Consider the following 18,279-nt stretch of genomic DNA (forward strand, 5'->3'; position numbering starts at 1 on the left):
TAGAAAACTATACTTTGACTATTGCAGATTCTAATGTTCATTTCTAAAATATTTTGTTTGCAGAAATATTTTAGAAAAGTTCTTATTTTGCAGAATTTGTAGGCAAACTAGCTTAGAACATAATCTTTAAATATCAGCAGCTAAAAAAACTCATTCTTAAAAAAAAGTTTTAATTTATGTTTGAAAGTCCAAAATTTTTACAAAATAATTTTATCTGGCTTAATGTAACCATACATTGAAAGGCATTATAGCAAAGCAATGGAAGGAAGATCTTAGAATCAGAAAGACTTCAATTCATGCTACCATGGATAAAGCACTTAAACTCTTTTTAACCTCATGTAAATCTCAGATTCTAAATTAGAGGAGGTATTGATTTACATGATGAAGAGCTTCTAAGCTAGGAATTCCCCATTTTGATGTCTTATGCCTGGAACAAAGACAAAAATCACATGTAATAAATCCCTTAATATCCATAGAAAAGTAGATATTAATGTACTACATAATTGAAAAAACTGAGCCAAAAAGATTAAGTGATTTTTCCTAGAAGCAAATATGGTTCACCAGTACAGTAAGTCTTATTTATCCAGAATGCAAATACTCAGTAACTCAGATAATCAGATTTTTCTTTACAAACTGCTTCAGAAAATGCCAAATAGCTTCAACAACAAAAAAATCTCTTAACAGTAATTTGATATATGTGTTCCATAATATTCTAATTTGTGAAAATTGGTAATTCACATAGAGCATATAATGTTCACTATATCCAAATATTCATTTAGCCAGATCCTATTCCCCATTTATTCCTGAAAACCAGGAGTTTATTCGGTTATTCTAGATACTCTCTTCATGTTCTCCATGAAAATAACATTCTTAATACTTAATACCAGTGTTGGTAATTATCTCATGTGGTCATGACAAATAGTTTGGTATTAATAATTTGTTCCTATTTCTTACCTTTTGTAAATAGGATAGGAAAGACTGGGTCATCTGGAGGAAGATCACAAACAAAATTAATGGAAAAGGAGATCTGGTTATTTTATTAAAAGTCAATCAATAAGCATTTGTTAAGTCCATACTGGCAATGAGGTGGTACAGTGAATAGAGGCTGGACCTAGAGTCAGGAAACTTAAGTTCAGGTTTGAGCTCAAATACTTTGCAGCTGTGTGTCCTGGGCAAGTCACTTAACTCTATCTGCCTCAGTTTCCTCGTATGTAAAATGAGCTGGAGAACGAAGTAGAAAAACACTCCAGTATCTTTGCCAAGATAGTCATGGAGAATAAGAAATGACTGAAACAACTTTAAACTTTTAACAATATGAGCCAGATAATGCTTGTCCTCAAGAAATTCAGTCTAATAGGAGAGACAACATACAATTATGTACAAATAAGAGATAAATAGGAAAATATTAGGAAATAATGCACAAAGAATCACTAGAATTAGAGGGACTAGGAAATTTTTTTTCATGTAGACGATGAGACTGGAAAAACCTGGAAGAGCCAGAGGGCAGAGAGAAGGAAAAAAGCAAAATTTCTGACAATTATATTATTTTTAGAGAGATTACTAGGTTATGATATAGTTTCTTTAAAAAAAAAAGGCACTAGTTTTAAATACAGTGGAATTGGATTAAGACCCCAACTTTGCCACTTAATTTCCTGTCACTTTGACAAATAATTTAACTTTTCTGGGTCTGTTTCTACATTCATAAAAGAGGAGAATTAGTCTAAATAGCCAATAGGGTCTCTTCCAGTTTCTAGGATCTTTTTCTTCCTTGTTCTTATGCTCTTTTTTTTTTTTTTAAAGCATTTCCATCAGACAGCAGTGAAGGGAAAAGAATGGGGAAAGAAACTTCTTATCATTCAATTCATTAATTTTAGTGTTTGATTTTTGAAAATGGCGAAGTCATCACTTTTTGCCATTTAGACCATTCAGAAATACAAGAGTAGTTATATGTTTGTGTATCAGCTATATAGCTATTCCACAAGATTAATAGCATCTCCCATATATATATTTTAAGTAGCTCATAAAATCAGATAGATTATAGAAGTAAGATATCATCATCATTTTAAATAGGTATCTTATTTTATGGTAAGAATTATAGTATTTTATAAATTGTTGCTTTTCAATTAATCTATATTAAGCTTTTCCTATTAGCCAAAAATTAAAAAAAAAAAAAAAAAACTAAAGACAGTGCTGAAATTTTTCTCAAATAGGCCAAGTTCTCTCAAGCACAAATCAAATGAGAGAAATACCTCTTTTTTTGAAATTAAGATGCCTCATTTTTTAATTTTTCTTAATGTGTAAAATAAAAATTAATTCAAAATCTTATCTCTACTTCAGTGCTTTGGTTCTCATCACTCATCAGCTTTTAGGTTCTAGAATACGTTTTTAAAAGTCTTTATAGAATTATAATGTACAGATCTTTCAGCTCCCCATTTATAAAGGCTTATTTCTGTGCTTTTCATTTCTGTCAGATACATTGCATGAAATCTATACAGTTGATGAAAGTGGCTTCTTCCTTTCTATATCAAGATCTGTAGAAACAAAAGCAGCTGCAATCAACTTCAGAGCAATCTTAGTCAAGAAAACAGTTCTTGACATGGTATCTCTGCAGTCCAGAGCTTTAATTCTGGTAGAGCCATGATTTTATGGAAATGGGGACTTCTTCCAATCCACCCATGTCTTGTCAATATGTGATTTTTTCCCCCAGGGTTCCCCATAAATCTTTTCTAGAGTATTTGTCAATTGTACTGAGGTCTACCTCTCATCCTTTTAATGTCCATTGATGCTCTAGCTGATGCTACTCATCATACAGAACTCATAATTTGGCAACATACTGAAGCTAGCTTACTTCCCTCATGTCCCTTCCCCATGACCTTTGAGAGAAATTAGGAATCCTAAAGTTGGAAATAAGATAGTAAATACAAGGCAAGTCAGGAAGCTCACACAAAGGCATTCTCATATTAAAAAAAGCAATCTGATAAGTTTACCTGACCCATAGAATGTGTAAAGAATAGTAATAACTAATGTTTTTTTTAAAAGTTAGCTAATTTTTCTTAATTTGCCAAAGTAATATCTAAGTTTTTTACTGTTCCAAGTTATACAGATTTTCTCTTTCTTTCACAGCAGAGTTAGAATTGAAATATTTAGCTTCTCATATTAATTCAAGAATAAGAGATGTGATAGAAGAATTCATTAAATCTTTAATTGAAATTTTACTCAGGTACAATTCATCTTGATTATGGTGAGGATGAAAAAAGAGGAGACATGGACCAAATACATCAAAATGAGGGATAGTTGGAGGAGAGGAAAAAGGTAGTAGGTTCCTAAGTAGGTAGGGGAAGGACAGATACCGTATGTCAGAAACAGAAAAAATGGTGGGAACTGTCAGCCAAGCAGAGGCCTAATGCTACCAGAAGGGAGTAAGAAAGGAACCATTGTCAGTTATGCACCTTTAGCCTTTTTGTGAAAGCCCTTGTCCATCCTTCAGGCCCAAGGCTCAGATGGAAGTGCAGAGTGTAATGACGAATCAAGCCAAATAACATGGCCTAGTTTATATCATGCCACAATGTATAAAAAAGTAAAAATTGTTAGTTGATTATTTTATATGTGTAATCTCAAGTAATCAGTTAATTTTTTTCTTTGAAGGATTAAAAATAACCACTTTAGTCTTTCATGGAGTCTATAACTACCTTCTCTAAGATTATTTATTACAGAGAAGATACTAAAATGTATTGGTTGCAGAAGTTTCCTTACCCAGGTCTGTGTGTAGTCAGATGATTGACAGGGTAAAGCAAAGGTCAAAATCAACATGAAATTGGACAACATTGACATTGACCATCTCTGTTGGAGTTTAACCAATATAAAGCAGACAGTAAGAAGGAGGCTCAAGGAGCCAAAGGAGCTTCAGACAGCAAAGTACTGATCTTCTTGCCAAGCAGAGAGATATAATCCAAGGAAGATTAATATAAAATCATTTGCAATATGATAAAGTTGGAAATTATGTCTCATAAAACACCAAATATTAGTGGAGGTGTAACAAATCTCCAGAGATTTGGTGAGCCATATCATCCCAAGTACTGGATAGATAAAATTGGCAGGATGACAACAGATAAAATGGAACACTTTCTCCAATTTTTCTACAATCCTGATGAGAAGACAATCTAGGATATTGAGTAAAGCACTGTTTCTGGAGTCATACTAAATCCTAGGTTCAAATTTTATCTCTGAAGTGATGATTTGTGCATTCTTGGACAAATCATTTGACCTCATTGAACCTCAGTTTCCTCATCTGCAAAATTAAGGAGTTGGACTCAATGACATTGTGGTCCTGTCCAGTTCTTGAAGTATGTATGAAGATCCCAACAGTATGGAATAGTAGAGCTTGAATCTTATAAGATGAAATTTCATCATAACAAAGTCCCATATTTCAGTTTAAAAAATCAACAGCACAAATCAAAAGTGAAGGAGACAAAGTAGAAGGCAGATCATAGAGATTCAAGTCAGTTAATCTTCTCAATTCATCCTCTAACATCTCTTGCATCTTCCACTTCCCTAGGACTAAATCTCCCTTCCATCCAACCAGATTATTTTAATTGCTTTCTAACAAGAATTTCCCCCTATTCTCACCCTTCCCCTTCTTCCATCACAATAAGATACCTACTTTGTGCATCTGCCCAGTACTCACCATAATAACTGACCCATTGTGGCCATTTAGTAAAGCTTGTTGGTTGATGGAAATAATCACTTCTCAGAATACTTCAAAGGTTCCCGTAGTTTATTACGTAAAGCTCATATTTCTTTGTCTAGAATCCAAGCCTGGATTTGTGTGTTGTTTGGTACTGCCCTGCCTTTTATATGCATACCTTGATTCTCTACCTATACTACTTTATCTCTCCATCCCAAACAAGTGCTCTATGCATAGGAATTAAGCAAGGTAAGGACAAGATAGAGAGACAAAGCATTAAGAAGATTTATAGCTGAAACCATTACAGCTAACCGCCCCCCCCAAAAAATTAATAAATAAAAAGTAAGTTTAAAAAAAGGATGCTTCAGTCTGTATTCAGACACAATCGGTTCTTTTCTGGATATACTTAGCTCTACCTTCACTCTATCATCTTGGTTTAAAAGAACACAAAACCACAGAAGGGTCCTCATGCATTGGGTAGATTCTCTATAGGAAATTTGCAGATGAATTTTCTATAATAAGAATGTATGGAGGGATCACATGGATGAAACCATGCAATAATTATGCAATAATTTTATATAGATTTAATTTGTGAGAGCAATGGACACATGTATGTCCTTCTCCTAATACCAAGCTGACTCAGAATATTTAATGTTGACCAGATAAAACCTGATTAAGCTATGGTTTCCTGCCTTTACTTAGTTCTCTATCAGAAGAGCACTAGATTTTTGTGCCAGAGCAAGTAGAGTTGCATTTTTCACATGAGAACATGTGGTATATTGAGAGCAATTAATTTAACAATATAAAAATCTATAAGGTCCATTGTACAAGTCAATACATTTAATTATTTTACTTTATCCCCAAAAGTTTGCACAAGTGTGTGTATAAGACATTATGGGGACATAAATCAGAGACCCTAGTTTGACTGGTACTTGATCTTTTATTCCTCTCTAACAAAAAAAGGGAAAGGAGTTCATTTTTCCTAGACCATACCTTTCTCCTCACTCTGGGTCAAACCCAGATCCCCATAGCCCTTAGCCCCTCACTTGGAGAATAGAGGTTCCCTTTTCAAAGCAACTCAACCTGGCTACCACAAAAACGTCTTTGCTTTAGCGTGGGGACAAAAATAAATGCTTTTAAGAAATGTATCTTAAAGGTATCAGTAAAATCATAACCATAAAATACTCTCACACTTTGCACAACAAGCCGCCAAATTAGAAAATTCCTGACATTCAGATAAAAAATTTTGAATCTCTATTCTATTTTAATTTAGTATATTTCAAGCTTGCCACTGGCCTCTTGTTTGTATTCTCTGTATCAACTATACAGATACACATAAGAATTCGGGATCAAACATAGATAATTTATATGAAACAAAATCGGAAAAAAATCTTAAAGGAATAGTGAGAAAAAAAATTCATTTAGCAGTGCCTGTTAGGAAAACGCAAATGGAAAATGGTGTAGAAGTTCTGCTTTTCCTCACTTCTAAAAAGAACAATCACATCTAACAAGTTTAGTTCCAGTTTTGCTCCATAAAGCCTAGGCTAGGCTCAGAGACCACCATGGTACCCTTGGACTTTAGCCCTTGAACGCTCATTGTAAGACATTCTCAGGGACTTGATTACCCTAGAACTGCCTCTCTCCCAAATACAGGTTGCCTCTGCCTCATATAGGCTTATTCAAAAGTTCCTGCCATCACAGGAAATCTAAATCATATGCCAACTCAGAGGTTGTGACTCTATGAGTGTGCCAATAAATTTTTAACAACTGGCATCCCAGAAGGAATTTTTTTTTGCACAACACAATTTTAACTTTAATCTTTAATATTTTCTCCAACATTTTTAGATAATAATGTGAACAATAAATCAAGCCCTACTTTGTAGTGATTTCTAATATCTGAGGTATAATTTCCCTCTGAAAATTTAGCATTTGCTCTTGGTCCTCCTGACTCCAGGATCAGTGCTTTATCCACTACCCCATCTAGCTCCCCTATTTCCCTTTTGTGTGATTCATTTGGGATTGACTTACTCAGGGTCACGCAGCTAGGTCGGATTTGAACTCAGGAGCATTCATTCTTGGGAGCTTGCTAACTGGTTTAAGCTGCTAACATTCCCTGGCAGAACTATGGATACTACATCTTCTAGGATTCCTAATGAGGGATTCCTGCTTTGAGGATGGGAGAAGAGCCTGTTGTACACTACAAAGGCAAACTAAGAGGTTTCTTGTTAAAAGATTTATATGTTGAGTAACTCCCAAACCTAAAAAAAAAAAAAAATCAAGGACAAACTCCTGTTTACATATGGCCAGGTCTACATTAATACTCTGTAAATTATAAAGGTTAGCTTTGGAAAGAAAATCTTAACATGTAGTGAGAAAAGATTATAGAATATATTTCTTCCTATAAAGAATTGAAAGACCAAGCCCATTGCATTCAGGGACATCTCCAGTTGTGCTAATCTGTAGTTTACCACTAGACCCAGATGGTTCTATTATAGAATGACTCTGGTGACTGGTGGACCTCAATTCAATTTAATTCACTTGCAAGCCCTCTCCTTCCTGATAACATTGGTCCTCTTCAAGAATGAAGGACAAACAATTGCAAATAATTATTTACTTTGTTTAAGTCTGCTTAAGTTTAGCTAGCTGATAAAAATATTATTCCATTAAAACTGAAGTTCTTCCTACAAAGCTTAAGTGAGGTAATCAGCATTTTGACTTTCAAAAAAAGCATGTATCTGGTAATCCAGGCTGTACCACTATGTGATCAAGAAGGACTTATTAAGTGCCTACTATGAGCCAGGAATTTTGCTAAATATTGGGGATGCAAAAAAGAGGCAAAAGGCAATTTCTGCCTTTAGGAAATTTACAATTTGATGGTAACATACCAGAGTGCAAAACTAAGAAATGAAAATTCACCCCCCACACTGAAACTTCAAAAAGTCATCAAAATAATTGTGATGCTTCTTTTAAAAGTTCCAATATTATATAAAAAGATATTGTCTCCTTGTCATCCCAATAACCTGTTTATGGGTGTTTTCCCACCTGTAAAGTATAATTGATTTATCCTCACCAGTATTTGCAAGGATGCTTTCATTTTTTAAATTAAGTGTTTTATTCTTTTATAAAATTATAATTAGAAGATTCATCTACTTTTATCAGAATTTCGTTTGATAGTTCACATAATCCTTCCCCTGTTTAAAAGTCTTCTACTATAAATAACTCTCCTACCATCACTACTCCATTTTTTAGAATGCAATTGAAATTAAAAGTTTGTGACCATTGCGTCTGGAAAATTCATGATCTCCAGCATTTCATAATTAGCTATTGCATTCAGAATAACAAGAAAAGAGAAAAATTGAACATTTAGACTTCTGGAATACGTTTTTCATCTAGTGGGCAAAACAGAGTTCAAAACAAGGTTATTGAAGAAAACAAGCAGGAAGCCAGTGAGTCCCACCCATTTAGTATTCATCTTTTTGGTTTAGAAAATGCACACTAAGCACATTTAAAACAATCTCAGATACTGGCATCTTATCTTTGATATGCCAGTAACAGTGCAAATAAGCTGTAAAGTTTTTGTGTAATGTATTCACTGACAACTGACATAAACCATTTGCCTTCATCCAAAGTCTCTGCTCCCTAAACTTTCATATTTTTCCTTGTCAGTTTGCAGCTGTGACTGGTTCTCAGGAAAGGAAAGTGCTGGCGCTTTTTCTGTTTATGTTCTATCTTTGTTACATAAGTATTACCTTCTGTTAGGCGACATTCAGGCAAACAGACGATTGCGGAACAATAAAAACTCTTATCCAACATTGTAAATAATTTCTATGATGTCTCAGAATTTATCCATTTTTATATTTTATTGTATATTCATATATAAAGTATGAGTAATTAACCGTGATGAGAAAAAGGGAAATTTTAAAGAATTAGAATAAAAGTGTCTGATGCTTTTTAAGCCTTTAGGAAAAAAGTAGGAGATATTATTATCCATATTTTATAGCTGGGAAAACTGAGACAAACATAAGCTAAATGATTTCCACAGGGTCACACAGGTCTGGAGCTGGATTTAGACTCAGGTCTTGCTGAATCCATGTCTAGTGCTCTTTAAGGAACCAATGACATCTATAAAGATACAAAAATACCATACCCAAGAGTGATAAAGATAGAAATATAATTTCCCCCTTCTATATCAACTTTTGTTTTTGAAAATCAGATTTCTCAGCATTTTAATTTATTTGTCCATTCAACAAATGAAATGAAAGGCATGATGACATAAAGATTATGGCATTGAACCTGGAGTAAGGAAAAGTTGGATTCAAATTCTGCCTCAGATATTTATCAGCTATGGGACCTTGGGCAAATCATTTAACCTCCCTGTGCCTCAGTTTGCTCATTTGTAAAATGAGTGGTTTGAATGTGATCTCAAATTCCACTACAGCTCTGAATCTATGAACCCCTGAAATATTTATTAATCACCACTTATGTGCAATTAACTATGCTAGTCACTGGAGGCAATATTATAAATGTCATGACTCTTTTCCTTAAGATTATGGATATAAGTCATTTGGAGAAGAGTTTTCATTTTATTATCAAGGAAGCATGATCAGCAAAATGAACAAAGTATTTGGGGTATATTTGTAGTCCTTATCTTTTCAACCCATCCTTAAGAAATCTTCTTCCCCTAAAGTCTACTAGAATCATTTCCTTATTTTCTATCCTCCCAGTGCTTATTACATACATGAAAAGAAATGTTATTTTGGTATTTTTCTCTACTCATTTGAATTGGCAATCTTAGTATAGCAGTTAACCAGGCCTTCTAGTCAGGAATACCTGCTAAAATTCCATCTCTCTCACATATCCAGGAAAAGCCCTAAACTTCTTTGATGCTTATTTTCTTTCTATATGTCTATAATAGCCATTTTGTACCTACTATTAGGTTGTTGTAAGGATCAAATTGTAAATGTAATTTTTTTAAAAAACAGCACTATATAAATATCTGTTATTACAATCAAATAATTTTGTATGATCTTAAAATGAATGGGAAATACTTTAAAGAAGAAAGGAAGGAGGGAAGGAAGAAATTTTATTGATATGTTTTGTTTTTATATTGCCCAATTGTCTACAATATCACTCCCCTTTCTTCATCTCAGAAAGCTATCTCTTGTTAAAAAAAAAAAAGTTAAAAAAGAGAGAGAGGGAGGAAGAAGAAGGGGAAAACCATATGCAAAATAATAGAAACAATCTGCCAACATATATAATATTCCACTCCCATGAATCCTCACTTCTACAAAAAAGTTTGAGTGAAGGTGTCTTTATGATAATATATCTTCTTAATTTCTTCGATTTTAAATCTAAATTTAGAATCTGAGCCACAATCAGAGGCAGACCTTGTTTAAATTTATGGTATAGACTTTGGTTGTAAAGTATGTAATCAAATCTAGTCAATATCTAGTCAACATATAATTTCCGTGTGCAGTCACCTTTTCCATTGCTGAAAAGAATGTTATGACTTACAAGTTATTTTGATAAAACTCTCTTCTAGTCTCTGTCTTGTTTCATTTTGTATCCCAAGGCCAAACTTCTTTTGATTTACTTCTTTAGCATTATAGTCCCCTATAATGAATATGACATCTTTTGTTGATGTTGTTTCTAGAAGATGATGTGGGTCTTCATAGAATTGAGCAAGTTTCTCTATTAAAGATCTCATAGCTATTTTAAATTTCATTTCCTTAATTAGTAGTGATTGGAGCGTTTTTATATATGGCTATAAATAGTATGACTGACTTCCCTTGGATTCATAGCCTTGGTTCACTTATCAACTGGGAAATGGATCTTATTCTTATAAATCTGAAAGAACTTTGTTCTTAGAAATGAGATCTTTAATTGAGAAAGTTGTTGCAACAATTTTCCCCAGTTATTTCCTTTTTTCTTTCATCTCAAATAGCTCCTTAATACCTTGGATCCCTGGACTTGGACACTCTTGTCCTCATCTACAAAATGAAGACATCAGACTAGATTGTCTTTGGGGTTTCTATTGCCTCCGTTGTTCTACTAACGTCTTGCTGCCTGATCCCTTAGAAAAAAAACTGGAGACAGGCAATGCAATCTCTGCATATTAGGAGAATCCCCAGGATTCAAGGACATTTAAAAAAGAGAGAAGAGGTTCCACTCCATAAAACCTGTTTTTCTCACAAAAAAACAAGATAGTAATGAATCTGTAGTCCTGAGATCCAACTATTGTGCCTAAAATACTTTTTCTCAGAAGACTGAAGGTCCTGCCTAATTATACTTTCCTATTTGCTTGAAGATCTTGGCAACTTCTTATGCTGAAAATTATGATAAACCTGTCACGTTTTGTTTCCAATTTCTTTTCAAATATCTTTTAAATATTTAAATTACAGGGAAAACTTTATATATATATATATATATAAACATAAAATCTTTATAGTTTTCTAGTTTTCTTTATGTTGAAAAACGAACAAACATCAGAGAACCTTTGCTCTTTGAGAAAAACATACCTAGGGCCTTAAAGGGGGCTTTAGTTTGCTGGATCAGTCACCCAGGAGGTTTGCTTTCTCTGTGCCCTCTCTGAACGAATTAGACTTTTGCCTTCCAGCCTCCACTTTCAAGACTTTTCCAAGACTAGTTCCATGGAACTAGTACTGTGTTTGTCAGTGGTTTCTGAAAACCAGATCCAAAACTTTATAGTTGTGTTATCAGGGGAAAATCACAATCATTCTTTAACAAAATGAACAAAGTAGTACTTACACTATTTATGAAAATTATTTTGCATTGTAAAGCCTAATTATAACATTAGATCTATATTGCCTACAAATGGTACAGATCACAATCCAACCACAGCTTCTAATTCTGTGAGATTCTTATGTCCTTCCATAAATTTTCACCATAGAAAGTCTATATAACATATAAACTAGTAGCTCTTCTCATTGTCCTTTGGGTTGCCTATTTATTATACTTAATTTATTTTTGTCTCCTTTTCCTGTTATATATCTCTTGAATCATGCTTTTTTATTCCATTCCTTGAATGCAATTCATAATTGGTAATGTGTCTCTTCTGGCCCACTTACATTGCATTGGTTCATTCATGATTTTGATTCTCCAGTGATAATTGTATTCTGTAATTTGTGATAATATAGTATCATATTATCACATAATTTTGGACATAATTTTGATGAGTTTGTTTTGCTTTAGAGAACGTTTGTAAGAGAAGAAAAATTTGTTGACATCTCATTGTGCTAAACTCTATTGACTGGGAAAGCACCACCCTTGTTTGACCAATGTACAGATTGTGTTGAAGCTCAAAACATCTTGTGAATTCTATTTGTAATTTGTATTTTTTTTAACTTTACAGAGAAAAGAAACAATTTAGAATTGAAAGGGTAGAATAAGTGTGGCAAGATATATTGTCATCTAAAAAGAACAGAATTTAGATAATCCCAACATCTTCTTTTACATCTATAAGAATATATATGTCAAAACTAGGATGAAAGCACAAGCCTCTTCACTCCATTGTTTCCATTATATTAAGTTGCTTAAGGGTCTTAATGCATTTTATGATCTGTCTGGAATCATTAAGCATTCCCAAATGGAGTTCTATATAGGGTGTCTATATGACTCCCATGCAAAATAATACTAACAGCAGCATGACACAGGAGAGCAGGAATGAAACATTTAATCAACTCCTGTATAAAATAATGGAGTACATCCCTTCTGAGGTTTTCAAGAATTTTCTTTCCAACTTCAGAATAAAGATTTTGACTTGATTATTTTTTCTGAAGAGAATAAATGCATTATTATGAGTTCCATCAGTTTACAGACAATCCTAAATAAATTATATAAAATAGGACTCAAATTGTGAAAGATATTTCCCAATAAAATAATGTTTTTGAAATATCTTAATCATCTGCACTGCTCAATTTTATTAATGTTTCTACAGCTTACAAGAAGAAAAAATGATGATGCAAAGGGAATTTGAGAAGATACCTAAACCTGGAGTAAGTGAAATTATATGGAGAACTTGGAAAAATCCCAAGGATTTTACTCTTGAGTGGCATTCAAGATAAAATCTATGTGACTTGTTGAGTAAACATGCATCTAGGTTACTAAATGTATGCTTTTCAAAAAGATTTGAAATCAAGTAGAACCTTACAGAAGTATGTAAGAGATACCTAGTGACCTTGATCTTTGCAAAAATGTATTCTATTGAATAGTGTCCATTTTGTGTACTGTAGAGATGGTCTCATTATTGGTGCTCAAAAGAACTTTTGCTATTGATCCATACTTCTACATTATGATTTTTTGAGGATCTCAAGCCTATTAAAGAAAATATGTGGACTAATGGGAATAGCATGGAAATCATTCATTTAAATATCCAATTGGTAACAAATAATGAAAGTGTGTTATGTTACTTAGTAGTCTTTCAGAATACATTTTCCAACTAAAAAATAAATAGCAGCTAAGTTATTTAACATACCTAAAATATGGTATGAGTCTTTATAATGAAAATGATAATATTATAAGTATATTGCAATGAAACCTATCTTTTAGCATAAAATTGTTTCTAGGAAAAAAGCATTCTGAATTACAGCCTAAGATGTCTAGAGCAATGTCATACACTTGTTTCCCTGCAGTGGCAATCAAAGGTAGTAGTTGAAATGATAAGTAATCCTAGGCATCAGCAATTTTTATACTTGGGGACATTTAATAAAACATACCTTTCTGGCCAGTCACTGCAAATATTCTGTATTATTGAAGCAAAAAACAATTGTACCCATAAGAAGTGAGAAAATAATGAGAGACCTTTGGAGAGACTCTGGTCAATTGTTTGCATTTATAGGCAATTTATCAAGCTAAATATGCATAAATGATTTTTACCATATTATAGGGCCACAAAAAAATTCATTTACAATTTTAGATGCTTAAATCAAAGCCTATCTGAAAAAAGAAAAATATATCCAATATTAAAAAAGAAAAAAGCAATTCTGATCATTTTAATAGTAAAAAAAAGAAAAATAACTCCAATCTGACATGCCCCTATAAGAGTATGCCTCATAATTATTATTCCCTTGTAACATGTTTGAAATTTTTTAATTGGCCTGATCACTGAACCAAAATCACTTTATAAGTATTTTTAGAAAAATTCAGTAATTTAAAAAATGCTACAGTGATTTTTCCCATATTGAAGAATGAGATCTCATTTTTATGTGAATTTTAAAGGAAATGGAGAAGAAGTTGAAACAATTGAAAGAAAGTAGTGAAGAGTTACGTAAAGAAGTAATGCAAAAGAAACTAGAAATTAAAAACTTAAAAGAAGATCTGCAGTACAAGCAAAAACAGTCACTAAAGGACAAAAAAGAACTAGATGATTTATTAGAAGAAGAAGATAATTTAAAGGTACAGTAGTTAAATAAACTAAATAAATGTGTGCACGCATGAAAACAACAATCTATGTAGCAATAATAAGAGCTAATGTTTACCTTTTATTCACTTACTTCATAACTGATAGGCTTTTGTTCAGTTGTTCAATTGGGTCCCATTCTTTGTGACTACTGGGCCATAGCTGTATGTGGTTTTCTAGGCAAAGACACTGTTTGCTATTTCCTTCTCTGGTATGTTCCCATTTTATAGATGAACACACAACTAGTAGGTATCTGAACTCTGGTTTGAACTCAGATCTTCCTGAGTCATGCCCAGTGTTCTATCCGCTGCACCACCTACCTGCCCCTCTGAGACAGTAATGCAAGTATTATCCCCTTTTTTTGCAAATGGAGTAACCAAGGTTCCCAGGAGTTAAATGACTAAGAAAATCACACAAGTGATTTTTAGAGCCAGGACTTGAATTTGGGGAGTCCAGGACCCTTTATGCAATACTGTCTCTCACAGAATAACTAGAGGCAGGCTTGACCAAGGAAGCCCCCTTTTCAGCTATGGGGATTCTTCTACTGGAATTCTTTATCAGAACCATAATCTCTTTTGTGTGGAAGTTTTATTTTCCTATTTGTAAAATAAAAGCATTATCTTAGATGATCTCCCAGTTCTAAATTTCTCTTTCTAATTCTGAATTCTATGATTCCCTCTTTTTTATAAAGTTTCATTTTTAAAAAATTAACAAAATTCTCTCTCTCCCTCCTATTTTCTCTCCTTTCTCTTTACCCCCATTCTTGTAATAAATATACATAGTCAAGCAAAACAAATTCTCTTATTGTCTATGTTCAAAAGATTTTGCCATGTTCCATACCTTGAATCCATCACCTCTCTAAGAAGAGGTATTCAGCAAGCTTCATCATCTGTCCACCTTCCTGTAGTGAAGATCACAACTTCTAAGAGATTTCCTGTCTTATGTATGTCTTGTCTCCCTGTCTTTCCATTAATGATGATGATGATGATAATTCACATTTATGTAGCATTTTAAGGTTCACAAAGTACTTTGTTTAACAACAAAACGTGAGTAGATAATGCAAATATCAATGTCTCCAATATGGAAGACAGTATACAGAAGCCTTGTGAAATAAAGTGACTTGTCCATGATCATATAACTGATCATTTATTTAAGCAAAATTTGAACCCACATCTTTAGGGTCTAAACTGAGAGCATTTTCCTGTACCCTACTCACTATACAGATTGCTTGCACTGTTTTGATCCAATTATTATTTTAATAACACAAATTAATAACATAATTATTAAGATTTGTTAAGTATTTTATATACTCTCATTTGATCTTAGATATTAGAGGCCTTCTCTAAGGCCTTCTTTTCACATTTCAAAGATATAAAGGTAATTATTCCAGATGTACATCAATTATCCCTCATTCTTATTACGTGACTAGTTATGTCATGGTAACGTAACAAACAACAGTTTAGTTGTACATGTTCTTGATGACATTTTAGAACATTTAATGCATGCAAGTCATCCCTGATAAAATGCTGCAGCTTGATTATTATAGTTAATCATGCAACAGCTACAAAGCAGATTTTAAAAAACAAATTACCCAAATTTTTATATGCAATTGGGTGGGAAGCCTAGAATGGATCCATAATGCATTGAGTAATCTGTTTTGAACAAGGTCTATAGATGGACAATGATTTGGGTCTAGAATTGGTCTAAGTCATTTTGAAATACTATTTAACACTTTCAATGATCCTAAATTCCTTAATGCTGAAAAAAATCATGTTAACACCAATTATTCTAGGCATAAGTTGATATGCCTAGTGTTCTCAGCTTTAGGTCTAGTAGTTTCTCCATATTTTAGAACCCAGAAGTCTTATTTCTGGGGAGGAGAAAGCCTAATCCATCAAGATGTAGTAAAAAGTATATATTCAGAATATTCAGGTTCTAATTCTATCCCAACTCTCTTCCCATGAACAAGGTGCTTAGTCCTACTCTCATTTTCTTCATCTATAAAATAGATAATGTCCTGCCTATTTTACAGGGTTTTCATTTGACCCTCACAACTAAGCAAATGTGAAAGAGCTAGATAGATGATAAAAAGGTTTAATGATGTAGGTTATTTCATTCTTCCCACTTTTTCCAATGGTATTCAAAGAACAGTAGTCCAAGGACAAACTATATTCAGAACATTAAGGAGATGCATAAATGGATACAATAACTTTTTTTTTGTGGTAGACAAAAGGATGAGGATGGACTCGTCCTGAGGAGGCTCACTGAGAGCTTCTTCAGTACAGTCTCAGTAACAAAAAAGGCATCAGGGATCATCTATATCTCATTGTGTTCCATAGCATTTTGTCTCTTCTGCTAGGAAGGACACTTTTTCTGTCATACAGCTTGGAGGTTATGAATATTTTGGTATGGTGACAGTGATTTAAAGATAAGTTCTTAAGTTTTTATGGATCAATGTTTTGTTCCAATGTAGGCAATCCATGATAGTAGTACATAGTAATGATTCAGTTCTAATATGATTTATTGTTTGAGTTATTCAGGATATTTTAAATCTGTTTTTGTAGTAGAGGGATTTGCCATTATTAGTATGCAAAATATAATAAATTTGTATGTATAATCTAGCCATCAGGTTATGTCTTATTAGGTATTTAATAGACACTAAATTTTTATAGCCTATGGTAATGTGCTTATATGGCCAATGGTAATTCTTAAGAATAGTTATTGGTGACATTGACCTGCTCCTGAATTGCTATCATTAGCCTTCAGGTTTTTACAAATTCTCATTTCTCAGACATTTGAGTGATCTCTTTTTCATATATTATTGCCTGAGTTCATAGGGATATTGTCCAAAAAGAACATTTTGATTCTATTATTAGATCTTAGTCATTTTAAAAGCTTCATGCAGAGGTAATTCATTTTTAGTTACATTTGACAAATCCGATACCAATCTGATATCAGCCTGTCTTCTTCTTATTATTATTATCTATTTAAAATAATATCTTTAAATGTTGATGGATCTTTTCTGTCTTAGCAATTGTGGGCAATAGTTGAGTTTGTAAAAATGCTTCATTTCCAGTCCAGTGTATCAGTAGAGTTCTTAAAGATATATTCATTCTTATATCTGTAGCATAGAGAGTTGTCATCTAGGAGTTCATAAAATATAATGATATTTTAATATATTTATTATTTCAGTTTCATTATTTCTCAACTTTAGGAACGAGCTTTATGTATATAGTTTTTTCTTTACACTGAAGCCATAGATTGACATTAGCCTCAAAACCATAAAACTTCTTCTAAAAGCACTACGTGGCATATGTTTATGTTTTTAAAGTAAATTAATTATATTTATGTAAGAATATAAATTATAAATTATATTTTATAATTAACTTATAACTTCTAAATAAATTTTATGTTTAATATTGGCCAAGTCCATCCTCCCAAGCTAAAATTAGAGAGGAAAAACATTGGCCTAGATTGTGTTGATAATATAGTATATGTGTAAATGTTATAATGGATGTTAATGTATAGATGCTAAATCAAAGGAAAATTAACAAAATTTAATTCTCAGAAATGTATGAATTAGAGATGTATATCAGACAACTTAGTTTAATGTTTTCCTTTTTTTACTAGGATGAAGTGGTCCGCAATCAAAACATCCCTTTGCAACTTGGAAAAGAAATAGACAAAATAATCCGAAAACTACTGTATGATTTAAATTTTTATTTAAAGTATTTTTCACAGTAATAAATATATACTATAAAATAAGAAAGTAATTTAGATATATAGGAATTTTTTTTACAAAGTTCATCAAATTAATTGCATAGCTTGAGAATTTAAATGAGTACCAAATATCAAATACATTAAAAGAAAGAACTTTTATCAGTAGAGCAAATAATTGCCTACATACAATCATACTTCCATGCATATATATATGCAACATTTATGCAGCCAGGTTTTTTATCTAATTCACAATTCCTCTTTAATTCTTATGTGGGTATAGATAGAAAGTATATCTATCTACCTACTTATAAAATATGAAGATGGACTAAAGTAGTAAGAATCCATTTTTTCTAGGTAAATACAAGCCACAATTATGGAATATTTTCATGTATCTAGTACTCAAATATATAGTTCCATCAAAAGCCCAAAATAGTCATAAAATAAATAGTTTTCCAAA

At 32.6% G+C, this 18,279-nt stretch overlaps 1 protein-coding gene across 1 annotated transcript in view; it reads left to right on the forward strand.

The window, feature by feature from the left end:
• Positions 1-18,279, forward strand: part of CCDC146 (coiled-coil domain containing 146) — a 178,466-nt gene that overhangs the window by 96,794 nt on the left and 63,393 nt on the right. The window contains exons 5-7 of the mRNA XM_051962015.1: positions 12,642-12,699; positions 13,922-14,098; positions 17,733-17,806. Coding sequence (XP_051817975.1) covers positions 12,642-12,699; positions 13,922-14,098; positions 17,733-17,806 — 309 coding nt within the window. The remainder of the gene's footprint in view (positions 1-12,641; positions 12,700-13,921; positions 14,099-17,732; positions 17,807-18,279) is intronic.

Source organism: Antechinus flavipes, chromosome 5 (genome assembly GCF_016432865.1).
Source record: "Antechinus flavipes isolate AdamAnt ecotype Samford, QLD, Australia chromosome 5, AdamAnt_v2, whole genome shotgun sequence".
Lineage (NCBI taxonomy): Eukaryota > Metazoa > Chordata > Mammalia > Dasyuromorphia > Dasyuridae > Antechinus > Antechinus flavipes.